At 47.2% G+C, this 20,916-nt stretch overlaps 1 protein-coding gene across 1 annotated transcript in view; it reads left to right on the top strand.

Annotated features, from left to right (window-relative positions):
• The first annotated feature begins 5,688 nt into the window (after positions 1–5,688).
• STXBP2 (syntaxin binding protein 2) overlaps positions 5,689–20,916 on the top strand; it is a 68,713-nt gene continuing 53,485 nt past the window's right edge. Inside the window, exons 1-4 of the mRNA XM_073588795.1 lie at positions 5,689–5,872; positions 16,750–16,799; positions 17,980–18,061; positions 18,213–18,289. Coding sequence (XP_073444896.1) covers positions 5,740–5,872; positions 16,750–16,799; positions 17,980–18,061; positions 18,213–18,289 — 342 coding nt within the window. The 5' untranslated portion in view covers positions 5,689–5,739. The remainder of the gene's footprint in view (positions 5,873–16,749; positions 16,800–17,979; positions 18,062–18,212; positions 18,290–20,916) is intronic.

Raw genomic sequence — 20,916 nt, 5'->3', positions numbered from 1 at the left:
TTTCCACATGTGGCTGTGCACACCATGTGAAAAGTAAGCAGAACATTTGCAGATGGTACCCACGGTCCAGAGGAGAGGAGACTGTCCTTCGGGCTCTGGGCACCATACCCCTGTAAAAAATAGAATTTAAAATAAAAAATATTGTTATTCTTACCTTCCGGCGTCTCGCGCAGCCTTCCCGCCTCTCTCCACGCTCCCAGTCCCAGTAATCCTTTGCGAGAATGACCGCGATGACGTGCGTTCTGGCGGGATCGCGACGTCTCACGGTCATTCGCGATGACATCGCACGAATGACCGTGAGACTTCACGATCCCGCGAGAACGGACGTCATTGCTGTCATTCTCGCCAAGGGTTACTGGGACCGGGAGCGTGGAGAGAGGCGGGAAGGCTGCGCGAGACGCCGGAAGGTAAGAATAACAATATTTTTTACATCCTATCTTTTACTATTGATGCCACATAGGCAGCCTCAATAGTAAAAAGTTGATCACACTCGTCAAACACTATGTTTGATGAGTGTGACCAACCTGTCAGTCAGTTCTCCAAGCGATGCTACAGATCGCTTGGAAAACGCTAGCATTCTGCAAGCGAATTACGCTTGCAAAACGCTAGTTTTTCCGCGGGAAAATCGCGGGAATTTAAAATGCGATTTTCCCACGGAATGGAATCCGGAATTCTCGCGGTAATTTCCGCTAGAGTTCCGCTACATGTGAACGTAGCCTAAAGTGGAAGCCCCCTATATTTCCATTAGCAGATGACCGACCTGAGTGAGGACTTGCTTTTTTTTGTGGACTGAGTTGAAACTTTTACTGGGAACATTTTACATAATGTTTGGGATCACATTTATCCGGCGCTCTACACTGAGCACTTACTTTGGAGTTTCCATCTAAATCTCTGAGTGATGTGAATCAGATGAAACCTCGAAGGGATCCATTCACTATAGTGAGATAGCAGAGCTGCTCTGGACTCTTTTCAGCGGTTTCCTTTCTTTCAAAAGTGCACAAAACTGTGGCCAACAGCACTTTTATACAATCCTAAAAGATGGACAAACCAGGATCACAGGTCCTATGGCATCCACAGTGCCTCATTATAGGGAATATTCTGCCGTGGGTTCTGTCTGAATCATGTATTTCAGAGATTTACACGGAAACCCCGGTGTAAGCGCAGAGCGCAGGATAAATGTGCGCTGAGCCTTACAGCGATCTTTGGGAGACAGAATGAAAAAATCAACAGCAAGTGAAGAATTGGTTTTATTTCATTTTTACGCTGTTCCTTGTGCGGTATAAGTGATTTGGCGACTTTATTCTTCAGGTCGGTGCAATTACAGTGATACCAGATTTATATTGGGTTTTTATGTTTGGCAGCTGTCACACACTAAAAGACACTTTTTATTGCGAAAAGTAGTTTTTGCACCACCACATTTTGAGAGCTGTAATTTTTCTATATTTCGGCCCACAGAGTCATGTGAGGGCTTGTTTTTTGAGGGACGAGCTGGCGTTTTTATTGGTACCATTTTCATGTGACTTTTTTTATCGCTTTCTATTCCGATTTTTTTTTTTGGAGGCAGAATGAACATTACCAGCAATTCAAGAATTTTTTTTTTTTTTCAATTTTGACACGTGGTAAAATTGATAAGACAGCTTTATTCTTTGGGTCAGTATGATTACAGCGATACCACATTTACATAGTTTTTTTTATTGTTTTGGCTCTTTTACCTAATTAAAACTTTTATAGAAAAAATAATTATTTTTGCATTGCTTTATTCTGAGAGCTGTAACTTTTATTTTTTCCCTGATGATGCTCTATGGTGGCTCGTTTTTTTGCGGGACAAGATGACGTTTTCAGCGATGCCATACTAATTTACATTCATCTTTTTCATCACGTTTTATTCCACTTTTTGTTCGGTGGTATGATGATAAAGCATTGCTTTTTGCCTTTTTTTTTGTTTTACGGGGTTAACTAAAGGGGTTAACGTGTGGAACAGTATTATAGGTTGGGTTGTTCCGGATGCAACGATACCAAACATGGACTTTTTAAAAAAAAAAAAAAAAAAATTTATCCATGAGGACCTTGGGTCACCATAGCAATGATCAGGCTCTCGCGGTGATGTTGCGGGGGCGACGATCCAAGGGCAGAGGAAGCTTCTTCCCTCTGCCTGCTGTCTAAATTCTGCAATCGCTTTCAGTTGCAGCATTTAGGGGGTTAAAGTGCCAGGAACAGTGGCACTGAATATGTAATACATGTTCCTGGCAAGGACCTGATCAGTGGGCGCAGACTCGCTCAATACAAGGGTACGGAATGCGAGGCTGCGCCCGCTACTCAGGTTCTGGCCAGGAGTATATATAACGCATACGTACCTGCTGGTCCCGGCGCAGAAACCGGTGCATCCTCGCAGCTCATCGTGCGTGCACTGGGGGGATTCATAGGTCTGCAGTCACACAGAGTGACTGCAGACTTAGCATTTTAGGTCGGACAACACCTTTAAGCTCTATGTGGAAACAGGAGGTCAATTTTCTCTGTAAGAGTCATGTCACTGCAAAAGTCCCTGGCATGGGGAGGAGGGAGCTGCTGGGTCAGGAGATGAAGAGAGGAATAAATGCAGGGACAAGAGACTTCCTGTTTCTACCCACAGCACAGAAAAGAGAAGTTAACTGGGTAAAAGGGCAAAATGAGCAATTGTAAGTACACAGTGCTATATAATATGCCTGCAATATATTAAGAGGATGCAACATTTGATGGGAGGAGGAGGGCTCCTTTAAAGATTGAGATATCCTGCAGTTTTCACACTGGCCACTAGGCCTGATATTATTATTATATACAAATTGCTTTGGAGATAAAGGTGGGCCCCCAATGCACCAGTGATATGTCCACCTCTGAATGACTGAGAACACCTCTCTACACAGCAGATAACACAAGATCACAATAGACGATCTCAGAGCTCACATCCCGCTCCTGTACAATGACTAATAACACTGCTCTATACAGTAGGTAACACAGGATCCATATTTCACAATAGGTGATGTCACAGCTCACCTCCTCCTCCTGTACAATGACTGATAGCACCTCTATATACAGTAGATAACAGGATCCACCATTCACAATAGGTGATGTCACAGCTCACCTCCTCCTCCTGTACAATGACTGATAACATCTCTATATACAGTAGATAACACAGGATCCACCATTCACAATAGGTGATGTCACAGCTCACCTCCTCCTGTACAATGACTGATAGCACCTCTATATACAGTAGATAACACAGGATCCACCATTCACAATAGGTGATGTCACAGCTCACCTCCTCCTCCTGTACAATGACTGATAGCACCTCTATATACAGTAGATAACACAGGATCCCACCATTCACAATAGGTGATGTCACAGCTCATCTCCTCCTGTATAATGACTGAAAACACCTCTATATACAGTAGATACCACAGGAGCCATCACTCACAATAGTTGATGTCACAGCTCACCTCCTCCTCCTGTACATTGACTGATTCACCTCTATATACAGTAGATAACACAGGATCCACCATTCACAATAGGTGATGTCACAGCTCACCTCCTCCTCCTGTACAATGACTGATAGCACCTCTATATACAGTAGATAACACAGGATCCACCATTCACAATAGGTGATGTCACAGCTCACCTCCTCCTGTACAATGACTGAAAACACCTCTATATACAGTAGATACCACAGGATCCATCACTCACAATAGTTGATGTCACAGCTCACCTCCTCCTATACAATGACTGATAACACCTCTATATACAGTAGATAACACAGGATCCACCATTCACAATAGGTGATGTCACAGCTCACCTCCTCCTGTACAATGACTGAAAACACCTCTATATAAAGTAGATAACACAGGATCCACCATTCACAATAGTTGATGTCACAGCTCACCTCCTCCTCCTGTACAATGACTGATAACACCTCTATATACAGTAGATAACACAGGATCCACCATTCACAATAGGTGATGTCACAGCTCACCTCCTCCTCCTGTACAATGACTGAAAACACCTCTCTATAAAGTAGATAACACAGGATCCACCATTCACAATAGTTGATGTCACAGCTCACCTCCTCCTCCTGTACAATGACTGATAGCACCTCTATATACAGTAGATAACACAGGATCCACCATTCACAATAGCTGAATGTTGTACTTGTGGTCACATGACCTCCTACTCCCGGTATTGGAGAATCCAGACAGAGCACTGTGAAGATTCACAAGTCTGCAGTCACACAGAGAGACTTGTGCCCCCTTAGACACCCCCTTTAACAGAACTGGTAAACACTTTAACCCCTTTCCAACGTTAGGCGTAATAGTATGCTGATGTCAGACTCCCTCCCTTTGATGAAGGCTCCGGCGCTGAGCCCTCATCTTTCTGGCACATCAGCTGTTTTGAACTGACACGTGCCTCTAACAGCCGCGGGTGGAATCGCGATCCACCTACGGTTGTTAACCTGTTAAATGCCGCTGTCGATCTCTGACAGCGGCATTTAACTTGCGCTTCTGGTTATTGTGCCAGAAATCCCACCTATCCGTGCCTCCTGTCCGGTGATTGTGGGTCATTGATGGGTTGGTATGACAACCACAGGTCTCCTGCAGACCTCTATGGTTGTCACTGCTGGATTGCTATGAGTGCTGCCCAGCGGTTGGCGCTCATAGCAAGTGAGCATTTCTGCTGCATACAGACGATCTGATCATTGCGTCTATGTAGCAGAGCCGATCGGGTTATGGCAGCTTCTAACCTCCCATGGAGACTATTGAAGCATGCCAAAAGGTAAAAAAGAAAAAAAGTTTTAAAAATATTAAAAAAATAAAAGTTTAAATCACCCCTTTCACCCCATTCGCAATAAAACAATTAAACAAATCCTACACATATTAGGTATCGCCCGATCTATCAATAAAAAAAAAGGATTAACCCGATCTAAACGGCGTAGCGAGAAAAAAAATCAAAACGCCAGCATTCCGCTTTTTTGGTCGCTGCGACATTGCATAAAAATGCAATAACGGGCGATCAAAAGAACGTGTCTGCACCAAAATGGTATCATGAAAAACGTCAGCCCGGCACGGAAGAAATAAGCCCTCACCCGACCCCAGAGCATGAAAAATGGAGACGCTGCGGGGCTCGGAAAATGGCGCAATTTTTTTTTTTTACAAACTTTGGATTTTTTTCACCACTTAGATAAGAGAGAACCTAGACGTGTTTGGTGTCTATGAACTCGTAATGACCTGGAGAATCATAATGGCAGGGCAGTTATAGCATTTAGGGAACCTAGCAAAAGAGCCAAGCTAAAAACCAGTGTGGGATTACTTTTCTTTTTTTGCAATTTCCCAGCACTTGGAATTTTTCTCCCGTTTTCGAGTACACGACATGGTAAAACCAATGGTGTCGCTCAAAAGTACAACTCGTCTGCAAAAAATAAGCCCTCACATGGCCATACTGATGGAAAAATAAAGAAGTTATGGCTCTGGGGAGAAGGGAGCGCAGTCATCTGCTCAAATCGTCCCCATCACTTCTCTTCTTCCCTAGAGACCACGCCCATAGCAACCAATGACCGATAAGCCCCGCCCAACTATCGCTTCTAACCACTCCCACAAATAAATAGGCACCGCCTACACGACGCTATCGTCCAATCAGTGATAAGTAAATCACGTCACCGCTGCTTCTGACAACCCGGAGCCGCCCCTTAGTAACGGACTTCCTGCTCCTCCCGTGATGTCACGAGTGACCGTGACGTCACAACGCGGAAGTCCACGAAAAGTTTCGGGGCAGCGGAGTCTGGTGGTGACGGTGGTGGGCAGTGGAGAAGTGATGGCGCCGGCCGGGCTGAAAGCGGTGGTCGGAGAGAGTAAGTGACGGTGATGCGGCTGTGACGCCGCGGACTCAGTGATTAGTGAGCGGGCAGAGCGGTGACGTCATTGAGGCATGCCCCCCCTATTACGTCATCAGCTGGGCTCCTGGGACAGCTCAGAGTCGGGGCTGCCTGTTCCTTCAGTGTCAGTGTGAGACCCCCACACTCTGCTGTGCCCTGGGCTCCACAGCTGCGCTCACAGCTCTGCTGCTTAGTGGTGGAAACAGTCAGTAAGCTGATTATTACTGTAAGGAAAGCATCTAATAAAGAGGCATCCCACAGATACCTCTCTGGTGGTCTGATCCCGGGGACCCCCTGAGTCCTGGGCTGTGCAGCACCGTCTTCTACAGGGGATCTCGCCCTAATCTCTGGTGGTCTGATCCTGGGGACCCCCTGAGTCCTGGGCTGTGCAGCACCGTCTTCTACAGGGGATCTCGCCCTAATCTTTGGTGGTCTGATCCTGGGGACCCCCTGAGTCCTGGGCTGTGCAGCACCGTCTTCTACAGGGGATCTCGCCCTAATCTTTGGTGGTCTGATCCTGGGGACCCCCTGAGTCCTGGGCTGTGCAGCACCGTCTTCTACAAGGGATCTCGCCCTGATCACTGGTGGTCTGATCCTAGGGGCCCCCTGAGTCCTGGGCTCAGCAGCACCCTCTTGTACAGGGGATCTCGCCCTGATCACTGGTGGTCTGATCCTAGGGGCCCCCTGAGTCCTGGGCTCAGCAGCACCCTCTTGTACAGGGGATCTTGCCCTGATCGCTGGTGGTCTGATCCTGGAGACCCCCTGAGTCCTGGGCTGTGCAGCACCGTCTTCTACAGGGGATCTCGCCCTAATCACTGGTGGTCTGATCCTGGGGACCCCCTGAGTCCTGGGCTGTGCAGCACCGTCTTCTACAGGGGATCTCGCCCTGATCACTGGTGGTCTGATCCTGGGGACCCCCTGAGTCCTGGGCTGTGCAGCACCGTCTTCTACAGGGGATCTCGCCCTGATCACTGGTGGTCTGATCCTAGGGACCCCCTGAGTCCTGGGCTCAGCAGCACTGTCTTCTACAGAGGATCTCACACTGATCACTTGTGGTCTGATTATGGAGACCCCCTGAGCTCCGTAGCACCATGTTGGATGCAGCGGAGATGCTGATGCTCGGCCTCTTTTCCATTCATTGCCTATGGGACTGCCGACTGCAGCGCCCCCTGTGTGTGCCGTAGACAATGATTGGGGCAGCTCACCCCCTCTCCTAAGACCTGGCTGTACAGAACGCTGTCTTCTGGATATATTGAGGTCTCTGTAGTCTGACCCTCAGTGATCGGCATGACGTCCCCTGTCCTATGGGAGGGGTGTTCCTCGCTATTTTGGGACTACAGTGGAAATGACTTTCAGGATAACGGCTTCGTGGAATGTCAGATCCCAGCTGTTAAATCTCGTGCAGTTGAAGTCAGAGATCCACAAATGTGCATTTTATTTCACCACCTCATAGATCGACATCAGCGGTTCCATCAGCGAGAGTCCCAGGTGCTGAGACCCCCACGATCACTGTGAGTGCCGTGCCCCCTCTGTTCTCTGCACTCTCCTGTGACGGTGAGGACCCAGAGGAACTGATTCAGCTTTTCAGTCCTTGCGGTTGGCGGTGGCACACGGCAGCTGATATATGCGCTGACATGAAGAGGTGCATCCTTCAGCTGCCGTGTGCCACCGCCAAAAGTCTTACTCCAGCCAGGGACTGGCATATACAGTTGTAGCCAAAAGTATTGACACCCCTGCAATTCTGTCAGATAATACTCAGTTTCTTCCTGAAAATGATTGCAAACACTAATTCTTTGGTATTATTATCTTCATTTAATTTGTCTTAAATGAAAAAACACAAAAGAGAATGAAGCAAGAAGCAAAAAGCAAAACATTGATCATTTCACACAAAACTCCAAAAATAGGCCAGACAAAAGTATTGGCACCCTCAGCCTAATACTTGGTTGCACAACCTTTAGCCAAAAGAACTGCGACCAACCGCTTCCGGTAACCATCAATGAGTTTCTTACAATGCTCTGCTGGAATTTTAGACCATTCTTCTTTGGCAAACTGCTCCAGGTCCCTGATATTTGAAGGGTGCCTTCTCCAAACTGCCATTTTTAGATCTCTCCACAGGTGTTCTATGGGATTCAGGTCTGGACTCATTGCTGGCCACCTTAGAAGTCTCCAGTGCTTTCTCTCAAACCATTTTCTAGTGATTTTGAAGTGTGTTTTGGGTCATTGTCCTGCTGGAAGACCCATGACCTCTGAGGGAGACCCAGCTTTCTCACATTGGGCCCTACATTATGCTGCAAAATTTGTTGGTAGTCTTCTGACTTCATAATGCCATGCACACGGTCAAGCAGTCCAGTGCCAGAGGCAGCAAAGCAACCCCAAAACATCAGGGAACCTCCGCCATGTTTGACTGTAGGGACCGTGTACTTTTCTTTGAATGCCTCTTTTTTTTTCTCCTGTAAACTCTATGTTGATGCCTTTGCCCAAAAAGCTCTACTTTTGTCTCATCTGACCAGAGAACATTCTTCCAAAACGTTTTAGGCTTTTTCAGGTAAGCTTTGGCAAACTCCAGCCTGGCTTTTTTATGTCTCGGGGTAAGAAGTGGGGTCTTCCTGGGTCTCCTACCATACAGTCCCATTTCATTCAGATGCCGACGGATAGTACGGGTTGACACTGTTGTACCCTCGGACTGCAGGGCAGCTTGAACTTGTTTGGATGTTAGTCGAGGTTCTTTATCCAACATCCGCACAATCTTGCGTTGAAATCTCTTGTCAATTTTTCTTTTCCGTCCACATCTAGGGAGGTTAGCCACAGTGCCATGGGCTTTAAACTTCTTGATGACACTGCGCACGGTAGACACAGGAACATTCAGGTCTTTGGAGATGGACTTGTAGCCTTGAGATTGCTCATGCTTCCTCACAATTTGGTTTCTCAAGTCCTCAGACAGTTCTTTGGTCTTCTTTCTTTTCTCCATGCTCAATGTGGTACACACAAGGACACAGGACAGAGGTTGAGTCAACTTTAATCCATGTCAACTGGCTGCAAGTGTGATTTAGTTGTTGCCAACACCTGTTAGGTGCCACAGGTAAGTTACAGGTGCTGTTAATTACACAAATTAGAGAAGCATCACATGATTTTTCGGACAGTGCCAATACTTTTGTCCTCCCTCTTTTTTTATGTTTGATGTGGAATTATATCCAATTCGGCTTTAGGACAATTCTTTTTGTGTTTTTTCATTTAAGACAAATTAAATGAAGATAATAATACCAAAGAATTTGTGTTTGCAATCATTTTCAGGAAGAAACTGAGTATTATCTGACAGAATTGCAGGGGTGTCAATACTTTTGGCCACAACTGTATTTCTGGAGTAATTTGCACCACTTTTATGCTGTCAATTCTGATTGATGAATTTGGCTGGCGCGATTTGCCAGTCCGGATTGGCTTGAGAAAATGCCAAAGGTCTCAAAGTTTTTGCACAGTTTTGAGTTGTGCAAAAAAAGGTCACATTTCAAACAATTTTACACCAGAATTCCTGCTATAAACTGTATGATGAATTGGGGCAAACACTTCTATGTGACCATATGTGCGCCCTAGGAGTGGAGCTAAAGAGAAGGGACACAGCACTCTGCTCCTTCTTTCCATCACTTTACTAATCAATGGGGGATTTCTGCTCTTGGACCCCTTCCCCATCATCCACCAGCTTCGGACTTGTCAGTATGAGGTCAGTGCAGATAGCGGGCACAATTGCTGAGAAATGAAGCAGAATTGTCACTTCATGGGGAATAATAAACCGGATCTGATGGGAGAGGTGACCGCTCCGCATTCCCATACTTTCTCTAGAATGTAGGTGATGGCAGATTCTGTGGCTATGCCATCAATGTCTAAAGTGAGAATACCACTTTAAGGGTATGTGCAGCAGACATTTCTGCACTTAAAGCAGGATGGTCCCCCACCCCATTCACTGGAAAATAAATACAAATCTAATGCACAGTGGACATGAGTTTTCATGAGGTCACATCTTTCACTAAGTGCAAGAGCTGCCAAAGGTTAGAAGGAAGAGGGTCTCCGATACACCCTGTATCTATACATAGCCTCGCCCACTGGCAGCTGGAGAGCGGGGTTGCAGAGGGAATGTGCTGTACGCGGGTGGAGAGCGGAGTTGCGAGGGAGAGAGCGGGACACAGATGGAGAGTGGGGCTGCGGAGGGATAGAGGTAGAGAGAGAGAGGATGGTTCATGGAAAGTTGGGCTGCAGAGGGAGAGCGTGGGACTGTGGGTGGAGAGCGGGGCTGCGGAAAGAGAGGTGTGATGGCGGGTGGAGAGCGGGGCTGTTAAGGGAGAGAGCGGGACACGGATGGAGAGCTGGGCTGCTGAGGAAGAGAGTGGGATGGCCAGTGAAGACGGGCTGTGGAGGGAGAGAGCGGGACGCGGCTGGAGAGCTTGGCTGCGGAGCGAGAGAGCAGGATGCGGGTGGTGAGCTGGGCTGCGGAGGGAGAGAGCTGGGCTGCGGAGGGAGAGAGCTGGGCTGCGGTGGGAGAGAGCTGGGCTGCGGTGGGAGAGAGCTGGGCTGCGGAGGGAGAGAGCGGGACGGCGAGTGGAGAGCTGGGCTGCGGAGGGAGAGAGCGGGACGGCGAGTGGAGAGCTGGGCTGCGGAGGGAGAGCGCAGGATGCAGGTGGAGAGCTGGGCTGCGGAGGGAGAGAGCAGGATGCAGGTGGAGAGCTGGGCTGCGGAGGGAAAATTGGGGTGACGGCCATTGGATAGCAGGGCTGCTGAGGGAAAATTGGAGTGATGGCCATTGGAGATAGGGGCGGGTGGAGAGCAGGGCTTCAGAGGGAGACGGCAGGATGGTGTGTGGAGAGTGGGGCTGTGGAGGGAGAGAGCGGGACGGCATTTAGTTACTATGCCCAGGCAATTTTGAGTGAGGGCCACCTGATGACCCTGTTGATGTGGTGGAGGAGGACAAGAAAAACCATGAACTGTATAACCTTTTTTGGGTGGGAAGGCATTCATCATCCAACACCTCATTTTCCACTTCCGCACTTTGCACCTCCAGAATTGTTGACTTAACAACATCGCTTGTTGGCCACTGTGTCTCATCATCTACCTCTTGAGACCCTAATTACCGTTGCCCACCATCATTATTTTTTTCTGACCGTGGCTTGTCAAATATTTGGCTATCACTACACACAAGGTCCTCATGTCCTTCTTGAAACATGCAGGACGAGAGGCCAGAATCAATAAATGGAAATGTAAAGAGCTCCTCTGAGTGTGGGATCATTTGTCTCCTGGGACTTGTCATGGTGGGAGGAGTGAGGATCAGGGTGAGTATAATGCGGTCAAGACTCTTGGCTAATGAGACTGGATTGTGTGGAAGACAGGGTGGTGCTGGGAAGCATGCTAGACGCATTATCTGCCGTCAAACCGGCAATCTTTTCACACTGTTCTGGCTTCAAGAGTGGTGTCCCTTTCACCCCTGCAAAGTGGGACAGGAGCTAGGGCTTGTGTTGACTGTTGTGCTCCCCCAGTTGGCACAGTTTCACCTGGACCATGGCCTCTGCGGGCACCATCAGCCGCATGTCCATTTCCACCGCCCCTTAGCGCCCGCTTTGCACATTTTAAATTGGGTATATAATATATGTTTGGAAAATTTCTGGTATTAATAAGGAAAAGATAATTTTTAGCCCTGAATAGGACTTTCCTGTTAATGACGCAGTGGTATACAAGTACTGCAATAGCAATATTATACTCCCTGACTTTATGCCAACTGCTGTCTGGCCTGATTGATCAGGATCTGGGTGGCGTTGTGACATATTTGTGGACGGTGAAAGTTTCTTACTATTGGTTGAACACCACTGGGGTCTATGCCATGGCCTGTAATATATATATATTTTTTTATGTGGCCATAGACCTAACATTATGGTTAGGAATCCCAGTCACCCTAGCATCCATGTCTGACATGGGGTGAATCCTGATGAAGGTGTCTTCTTATTTTAGGGCAGGTGTCGGAGGGGAAGTCGCTTATGTAGATCCGTTGTGTATGCCTCATGGTATAGACAAAGGCTAATTTGCATTTTCATGGCAAGTAAAATGTAATTCTTTGTTAACTCTGCGCTTTGCCAGAGATTATTTTCCCTGCTTGATCTGATGGTGTCTACAGATGTGGATTCTTGAGACCTGGGATAATTTTTTGGCCCCCAGATCTATGATAATTTTTTGGCCCCCCCCAGTTATATATTGCGTACGGAGTGCTCATGTGTGGGCGATGATGCCGGGAGCCCGGCTGGTGTTTTATGGTTAATTTTATGGGTCGTAAATACTTTTATGAAGAGTATTTCTAGCGCTCTTCACTCTGTAGAGTCTGTATCCACCGATACGTTACAGAGGACTCGTCACCTTTATTACTTTATAGGAGTGCATCGTTTTCGGAGGTTTTGCGTAATTGCATTCATGGAGTCATAAATATGGCATTCTGCTATAGGCCTGTGAACTCCTGCATTTTGCAAGGCAAATTGGTGCCGTTATTAGCTTTATATAGGATGAAAACGTTCCGAAAAAAAAGCTGCTGCTGCCAAAGTGTCGAAGAAACACTTGGTAAGGTGACACAAGAGGCTCTTCCTGGGGGGGGGGGGGGGAGCGCAGAATCTCCTGCTCGGGAAACTGCAGGTTCTGTGCACAGAACCCTATGTTGTTCTCCATGCCATATAAATGACAATTATGATTATGGAGATACCAGTTTTGTTTTTGTTTTTTCCCCTCATTTTTATGATTTGTGCACAATGAAGGGGTTCTCACATGGATCTTATATTGACGTAGGGTCCGAGTCCCTGATTCCAGCGATGTATCTCTTACTGGGCTGCTCGCTGTCATTTTGATACAATCATTTTTCTCTGATGCTGATCTGTACACAACCCCGCCCACACCACTGATGGGCAGCTTTGTTGGGGTTGGACTAGGAGGCACCAGACGCCTAGTCCTGTAGTGATCATCTCCTGCTGATAAAACACTGATTTTATTCAACAACACAGACTAATAAGTGATACATCGCTGGAATCCGGGTCTCAGCCCCTACATCATTCTGCTTTCAGATAAATCGCATAAACCTACTGACAGATTCTCTTTAAATCTTGAGGTCAGTGTATGTAATTGCAGTCTCCGTATGTGTTGCCATCTAGGATAGTGGCGTTTACGCCATTTGCTTTTCTCCACACCTCTCTATCGTGTAACTGAAATTTCTTAGGGCGCATGCAGACGGCCGTTTTACTCGCGCGAGCGTGGCATCATAATCCTCGGACTGGCCGCACCTGAGCATGGCAGCTGCAGAGAAATCCATGCTGTCACGCTCAGGTGAGGAGAGCCGACGGCCAGTCCGAGGATTGTGGTTTGAGAAGTCCTGGTTCGGCTAGTGATGCCATCCTGCTCGGATAATGTGTGGTAGTTGCCCTGGATCCTAAACTACACGGACAGGAGCGATGCGCCCAGAGCCACAGTGACTCACGGAAGTGCGTCTATCTCTGACGTCCATGTTTCCGAACATTCCAGCTTCTTCTCAGATTTCTTTCCCTGTTACAGGTGATCGCTTCTGGATGATTTAATTCTAAACGGCAGGTTTGGTAATCTCCCCCCAGGCATTAGAGCGTCAGCTCTTGGGCCCGCAGTGTGTATATAGCGTCAGGCTCGGCTCCTGTATGTAAACACTGCGAGTTCCTGGACTCTTGTGTAGGTGGTTATACAATCAGGCGGCTCGTCTGCTCCTTGTACACATGTGGGAAGAAAGCGGATGTAGGACTGCTGCAGCTGATCATGCCCCATACTCCGCATGCCTGGCTGCCGTCGGTGGCATTTCTCACTACTGCTCCTCCGGTAGTTCCCGTAACAAAGCTGAGCGGTCATAGGAAGTGTCCAAGCTTAAAGAGGGGTTCCCATCTTGGATAGTGATGGCGTATAGGTAGGATATGCCTCCATTTGATGAGTGGGGCTAAGACCCACCTGTGATCCTGGCAGTGAGGACCGGTGTAGTGCTGTATAGCCTTTGAGCAGGAAAAACCCCGCAAGGGAAGGCCGTACTACCCAATACTGGATCGGTGAAGGTCTCAGTTTGGACCTCCTGCCAGTCACCTATCCATGTCACATCTTAGCCATGCGAAAACCCCATTGATTCTGCCCCAGCAAGGGCACAGTCAGTGATATGGGCATCCCGAAGAGCGAGTGGCCAAATGTACGACGCTTCGCTATGTTACTGATGACCGCCCATGGGATAACTATGGGGGTAAGAGAATGTAGAGGTCTAAATAGACCTCCGAAATATGGTCGAATTACAGGGGAACTACAAGAGACGGCCATCTTGAAAAAAAGGATGTAAAGCATCAGTCTTTCCATCATGCAGTTGGGCCATGAATTAGAGGAGCAAGATGGATGGGGAAAAAATGTAAACCCCACCTACCCCCCCAAAAAGGGATACTCAAGAATGAATGTGTGGATGGGATGTGCCCCTCGCAACCGGTCCGTCTCCAGTGCGGTTCAGGCCGCTGGTGATGGGAGAAGCCGCCTGGCCGCAGCTACATCGCTTCGTCTCCGCTCGCTGTAGTAATCAGATTTTCTGCAGTAATGCGCTCGTGTCGTCGCTGTTTACAGCTGAGGGTGTCCGTGCTTATCTGTCCGCGATCCTCTATCACAGGATTTCCTACCAGTCACACCCGCCCGGTGTCCCAGCTTTGTGCTTCCTCTTTTTTTTCTGCTTTACCATTTGCTCACTTTTGTTTTTTCTTTTTTTATGTTTATTACGTTTCTCTCTAGTCCATCCCTTTAATGAGGGGGGTGGAGTGTGAAAACTGTGAAAATCGCTGGGGTTACAAGTAACGGTCATTAAGCCTGTGCGACAGTTGAAATCTTTATCTTCCTGATAGAATTTAGCGGAAATTATTGTTGGGTTGTTTTTTTTTTTGTTGTTTTTTGCAATTAGGCGGAGTTCTCCATTTTTGCAGCAACATTAGAGATGTGTGCGCAGCGTCCCGGCTTGTTTAATCCTTTAATAGCACAGGTTTGTTTTTTTTCTATGTTTATGCTTTTTGCTTTCGTTGCAATAGTTAAAGGACGCAAAAAATGTCAGCGCTTTTTTTTTAAAGGAAAAGTAGTAGGGATGATCAAATTGACTTTGAGTCTAATTTCCTGAAATTCGCAGGTCCCGGCAAATTCAAACAATCTGAAATTTGTATTTCTCGGATCACCAAATCAGAAAAAATTGTCCAATGCCATTTCACACATTGCTGAAGTCATGACGTCAGGGGCGGACACAGGCATTCTTAATAATGCCCTGCAGCGGGGGTGGGCAGCTAATTTTTTCCCTAGGGGCCACGTGAGAGATGGTGATTGTTGTGGAGGCCGAACCTATAGGCTGAAATTAATTCTGCTCAATATTAATTACAATTAATATAAAATATCACTTAATGTTGAGCATAAATGAATATACAGACATCCCCTATATACCGTATCAGCCCACACACAGCCCCTTATATTTCATAAGCGCCCCCACATAGCCTCCCACATACAGTGGGGGAAATAAGTATTTGATCCCTTGCTGATTCTTGTCCCAATCACTCACAGAATCATCCAGGTGTTCATTGGCAAACTTCAGACGGGCCTGCACCTGTGCCTTCTTGAGCAGGGGGACCTTGCGGAGCTGCAGGATTTTAGACCTTTACGGCGTAATGTGTTACCGATGGTTTTCTTGGTGACTGTGGTCCCAGCTGCCTTGAGATCATTAACAAGTCCCCCCCCCCCCCCCCCATGTAGTTTTAGGCTGATCTCTCACCTTCCATATGATCAAGGATACCCCATGAGGTGAGATTTTGCATGGTGCCTCAGATCGATGTTGATTGACAGTCATTTTGTATTTCTTCCTTTTTTCTTACTATTGCACCAACAGTTGTCTCCTTCTCACCCGGCGTCTTATGGTTTTGTAGCCCATTCCAGCTTTGTGCAGGTCTATAATCTTGTCCCTGACATCCTTATAAAGCTCTTTGGTCTTGCCCATGTTGTAGAGGTTAGAGTCTGACTGAATAATTGAGTCTTTTATAAAGGTGACTATATAAGACAGCTGTCTTTAATGCAGGTAACGGGTTGATTAGGAGCGTCTAACTGGTCTGTAGGAGCCAGAACTCTTAATGGTTGCCAGAGGGATCAAATACATATTTCTCACTGCCAAATGCAAATAAATTTATATAATTTATACGTATGTGATTTTCTGAATTTTATTTTTGATATTCTATTTCTGATGTTAAAATTAACCTACCCTCAAAATTATAGACTGTTCATGTCTGTGTCAGTGGGCAAACTGACAAAATCAGCAAGGGATCAAATACTTATTTCCCCCACTGTATACGTACAAGCATCCCATACACGAGGAGGGAAAATACCCTAGCATCACGTACTCTCTTTGCTCCCATCGCCAGACCTCTGCTCCTGTGTCCGGTGCGCTGACTCAGCAGTGCACAGCTGACGCAATGAAATGACGTCCTCTCATCTGCTGTCTCGCACACTGATTGGTGGAGGAATTGCCTGGCGGCCCCTCCTCCGCCAGATGGCAGTGACTGAGGCGGAGCAGGAGAATGGGCGGCCTCAGAAGAAGAGGAAGTCCGGGCTGCAACTGATCTGACTTCCTCTTCATGTTCAAGGCGGAGACAGTGACGCCAGCACTGATTGGGCGCCGGGCATCACGCGTCACAACACCGCACGAGAGCGCCGGCGCAGATGTAATGTATTGTTATAAGCCATCACCCTATAGAATACATTTATTATTAATGTTACGGCAGAGGGTTTATTATATTCTCGCTCTTACTCGTTCCCTCTTCTGTTCCCTGCAGAAATCCTGACCGGAGTGATTGGCAGCGTGAAGAAGGATGGAGAATGGAAGGTATAAAACCGTACATCACCCCATTGTACCATTTCCCTGCCGATATTTAGACTCTTGTATACTAACTCGTAAAACGTATAATTCCCCCCCCCCGTTATATAATATATTAGAAAGTATCCTTATCGGTGATCACGGCATCCACCTCTTTAGGGAGCGTCAAGCATTTTGTAATTTTGCTCTTATGAAGAAGCCTGTCCGTTCTCAACCTAGAGATTTTTAATGAAATGGTTTACTGCTTGTTGCCTAGGTTACCGGCAACCTTTGCATTGTACGCAGTGGTGGCCAATTTCTTAGAAAAGGAGAGCTCACCTTCAAGTTTTTTGCTGTGAGGTTGGCCGGATTCTTCCATATTTAGTGCTCCTGCGCTGCCTCTGTATAGCAGAGTGCACCGCTGACACTTGCGGCGCCACCTTGCCAATAGTCTGACCTGTCAGTCATCAGGCGCACAGGTATGTCTAGGGCTCTAGGCTAAGACTGGCCCAACGGGGAACCGGTGAATCCCCCGCTGGGCCCCTGTGCAGGAGTTCACTTCCAGCTCCTGTATGGGAGGTATACCCTCTGAGTCCCCCTTATAGCCCCCAAAAACCTTTTTCTTTAAACTCTTGCGCTCTATGGAAAGTCTGCCCGTCCGGTCCGATAGGTGTTTTTGCTGAGGCGTCTATCCCTCCTCCCGGCTTCTGATCGCCGTCCTCCTGCATGCTCCATTATGTTTTAGGGCAAAGCAAAGTGCACAGGCGCGAGCCGTCGTTGTCTGCGCAGTCGGGAGATTTCTCCCCGGCCATGTGGATGATGCAGGAGGCGTCATCCATGTCAATTGGAGCAGGAGGACGGCGATCAGAAGCCGAGCGGAGGGATAGTCCCGATTGTGTCGCCTGATCCATGGACCACATATATCCGGCACCGTCTGCATAGTCTCAGCCATATATGATTAGGACCCCCGCCTTCTATCTAGGCACTAAGAAAGAAACTACCATAGTGCTCCATTGCAGGTATTTCCACAATTTTTGCAATTTTTACCTGGTGAATTACATCCTCCCTTCCCTTAGAAACATGACTTTGCTCCAGAATCTGTTTAATTCCATTATTCTATCTGGAGTCCTGGACTAGGAACATGGAAATCTCTTCCATTTGCCCTTCACTATTGCCTACTCATTGTGCTCCTGGTTTTCTTTCTCCCGAGGTCCTGCTCGTCGATCACACCAGCATGCGCATCCTCTCCTCCTGCTGTAAAATGTCAGACATATTGGATGAAGGCATCACCAGTAAGTCCATGAATGATTGAATCGTACCATCCCATGTGTTGGCAGCTCTTATAGTAAGGGAGATGGAAGTCGTTCTTCTTGTGATGGGAATAAGAACCGATAATGATATATGTATTTTTTTTTTTTTTTTTTCTGTCCATGCAAACTTCAGTTGTTGAAGACGTGAATAAAAGGAGAGAACCGATCCCCAGCCTGGAGGCCATTTATCTCATCACTCCCAGCGATAAGGTAATTGAGTCCCCGGTGCTGGTGCCATCTTGTTTCTTCTCTGACCTGTTCTACACGTCTGTGGTTGTCTGCACAATGTCCAGTGGAGCAAAAAGGGGGCTTTTAATGTGGTAACTGGGCGAGACCAGACCCCTGTGTCCCGGAGAAGTGTAGGTCCCACCTGCCCAGCTTGTGTCTATAGAAATGCTGCTTATCTGAGCCATCATCTCGTTTTCTACCTGTTCACTTGAGAACATGAAAATGTGGTTTCCCCAGTCTAACCTCCTAAGCCGCCTCGGCTGCCCCGGACAGACTAGTCATCTGCCTTATGGTCCAGTTTCTATCCCAGAATGTTTGTCCTGGAGCTTGCCTGACGCCCTTTGTCCAGAATTAAGGGTCCCAGCTGTAGTCTACTACGTCCAAATGTGCACCTCCATTAGGCATGCCTGAAAATGGTCGTGCACATTCGCTCTGCCGGCACCATTAGTCTATGGCCCCAACGATGCATACGTCAGAATCCTGTTTTGGAGGGGGTTCAGACTTAACCACCGACAGGAGGCACCGGACTTTTCACCAGTTTGAGCATGTTAAACTGGGCCACATCCTGGAATAGTGGCTGCAGATACACTATTTTTTAATTTTCTTTTCTCGATGCGGAGATATTTTCTTGTAAAATTTTAGGTTGTCATTAGTGTTTATAGAAAGGAGGTGCACGGCACTATTGGAGAAAAATAATTTAAAAACACAAGAAGGGTTTCCACCTGAATAAATGATGGTAATTCTGTACTTGGCTCTCCACATATATGATGCAAATTTCTCTATTGTAAGGAAATACATAGAACATATGTGACATTTTGGCCCTATAGCCCAGGCCTTCATTAAACACTTTATAATATATAGACAGAAAAATGTATTTAGTCATGATGTGATTCCGTACGTGTAGTCATACACCGAGGAAAAAATATTTACATATAAAGCAAATCATACAGAACATCATGAAGATACTGTCACAGCATTGTTAGACGATACAATGTTCTGTATCCATTGTCTTGTATGTATATATATATATTTTTTTTTTCTCGGTGTGATTACACATATGGAATCATATCAAACCTGTATGCGTTTTTCTGTCACTATATTATATAGTGTTTGATATAGGGCCAAAACATCACATACTTCTTGTTTTGGATTTCCTTGCCTTACGGTAAAAAAAATTTGCATTATATATGTGGAGTACCAAGTACCTGATTTATCGTAATTTGTGTAAAGTCCAAGGAGGCAGTCGCAGATACTTTTTTTTTTGAGAAAGTAAGCAGGCTTCTTCCCCTGCATGAGTTTGACCAATCAGAATGAGGCAGCATCACACAGGGGGGAAAAAACACGCCCTCACAATACCTTAGACCAGGCTTTCTCCCATGTGAGACTTATTATTATTTATTAATTATTATTATTATAGTCTGTTCTCTTCACTGATCTCACTGCAGCTCTCCTCAGTGCGTTCACCTCTGCTGTACTGCCCCTCCCCCACACTGACTGCCATAAGATGCAAGTTGTGTGTAATCACACCCAGCTTTGCTTTACTCTGACACTCTGATCTCACTGCAGAACCCGGGTTGATTAAAAGGGTTGTTCACCACCCGGACAACCCCTTTTCACTGCTCCTGTTTGGCCCCATTAAAATAAAAACACCTGTACTCTCCTCCACCGTGTCTGCACTTACATTCCCAGATCTCATGTGAAGACTGCGCCCAATCTGTGTTTGTCATTTTTCTCGCCTTCAGACAAATCTAACATCAAGAGGAAGTCAGGGAGCAGCCATAGCTCTCACTTCCTGTGGCTGTTCCATACTTCTGAAGCCGGGAACTGTGAAGCTGGCGCTGATTGGGTGCAGGGCTCACGTGATGTAGTGACCTCACATGAGCCCCGGCAACACAAGTGCCGACACATCTGGCTAGCCTTTGCTGGTTATTAATTATAGGGGGACCCTATACCTTTTTTTTTTTTTTTTTTTTTTTGCGGGGGTAGGTGGGAGGGGAGTACCTGTCTTACTCTGTCGCCTAATTGGGGGACACAGAACCTTGGGTGTTATGCTGCTGTCCACTAGGAGGCGACACTATGCATAATCTGAAAAAGATTAACTTTGGCTCCTCCTCTGCAGTATACACCCCTGGACGGCGTCAACCTTCTCCAGTTTTTGCTTAGTGTCGCAAGGAGGCACACCTTTCCGTTTTTTTTTTCCTTTTTTTCACGGAAATACAGATGAAGAAAAGTGGGTCTCCAGCGAGACTCCCGGCATGGCTCCCTCCTCGGTCCCCTATTAGGGGTACCCGGTTGAGGTCGAGGTGGTTTTTCCCCATGTCGCTCCCTCCCCAGTCCCTCGGGTCCTGGTTCGAGGTCGAGACCCCCCTCCTTCCCCAACCCCTTTAAGGGGTCTGGGTTGAGGTTGAGGCAAGGATGAAGACCCCCTGACGGTGACAGACGCACCCTCCCTAATCCCCCGCAGGGGGGGTATTAGGTTGAGACGCCTCAGGTAGGGTCGGAGATCAGGCAGCATTTCGCAGCTTCCAGGGACCCCAGGCTGGCTGAGGGATCCTGTTGGGGCCGGGGGAGGGTGCGGACTGGATGGCACAGCAGAGACAGGGTTTTTC

Source organism: Dendrobates tinctorius, unplaced genomic scaffold (genome assembly GCF_039654945.1).
Source record: "Dendrobates tinctorius isolate UK_male_01 unplaced genomic scaffold, ASM3965494v1 ptg000104l, whole genome shotgun sequence".
NCBI classification, from domain to species: Eukaryota; Metazoa; Chordata; class Amphibia; order Anura; family Dendrobatidae; genus Dendrobates; species Dendrobates tinctorius.
Note: the sequence above shows the minus strand (reverse complement) of the source record. Positions and strands in the feature narration are given on the sequence as shown.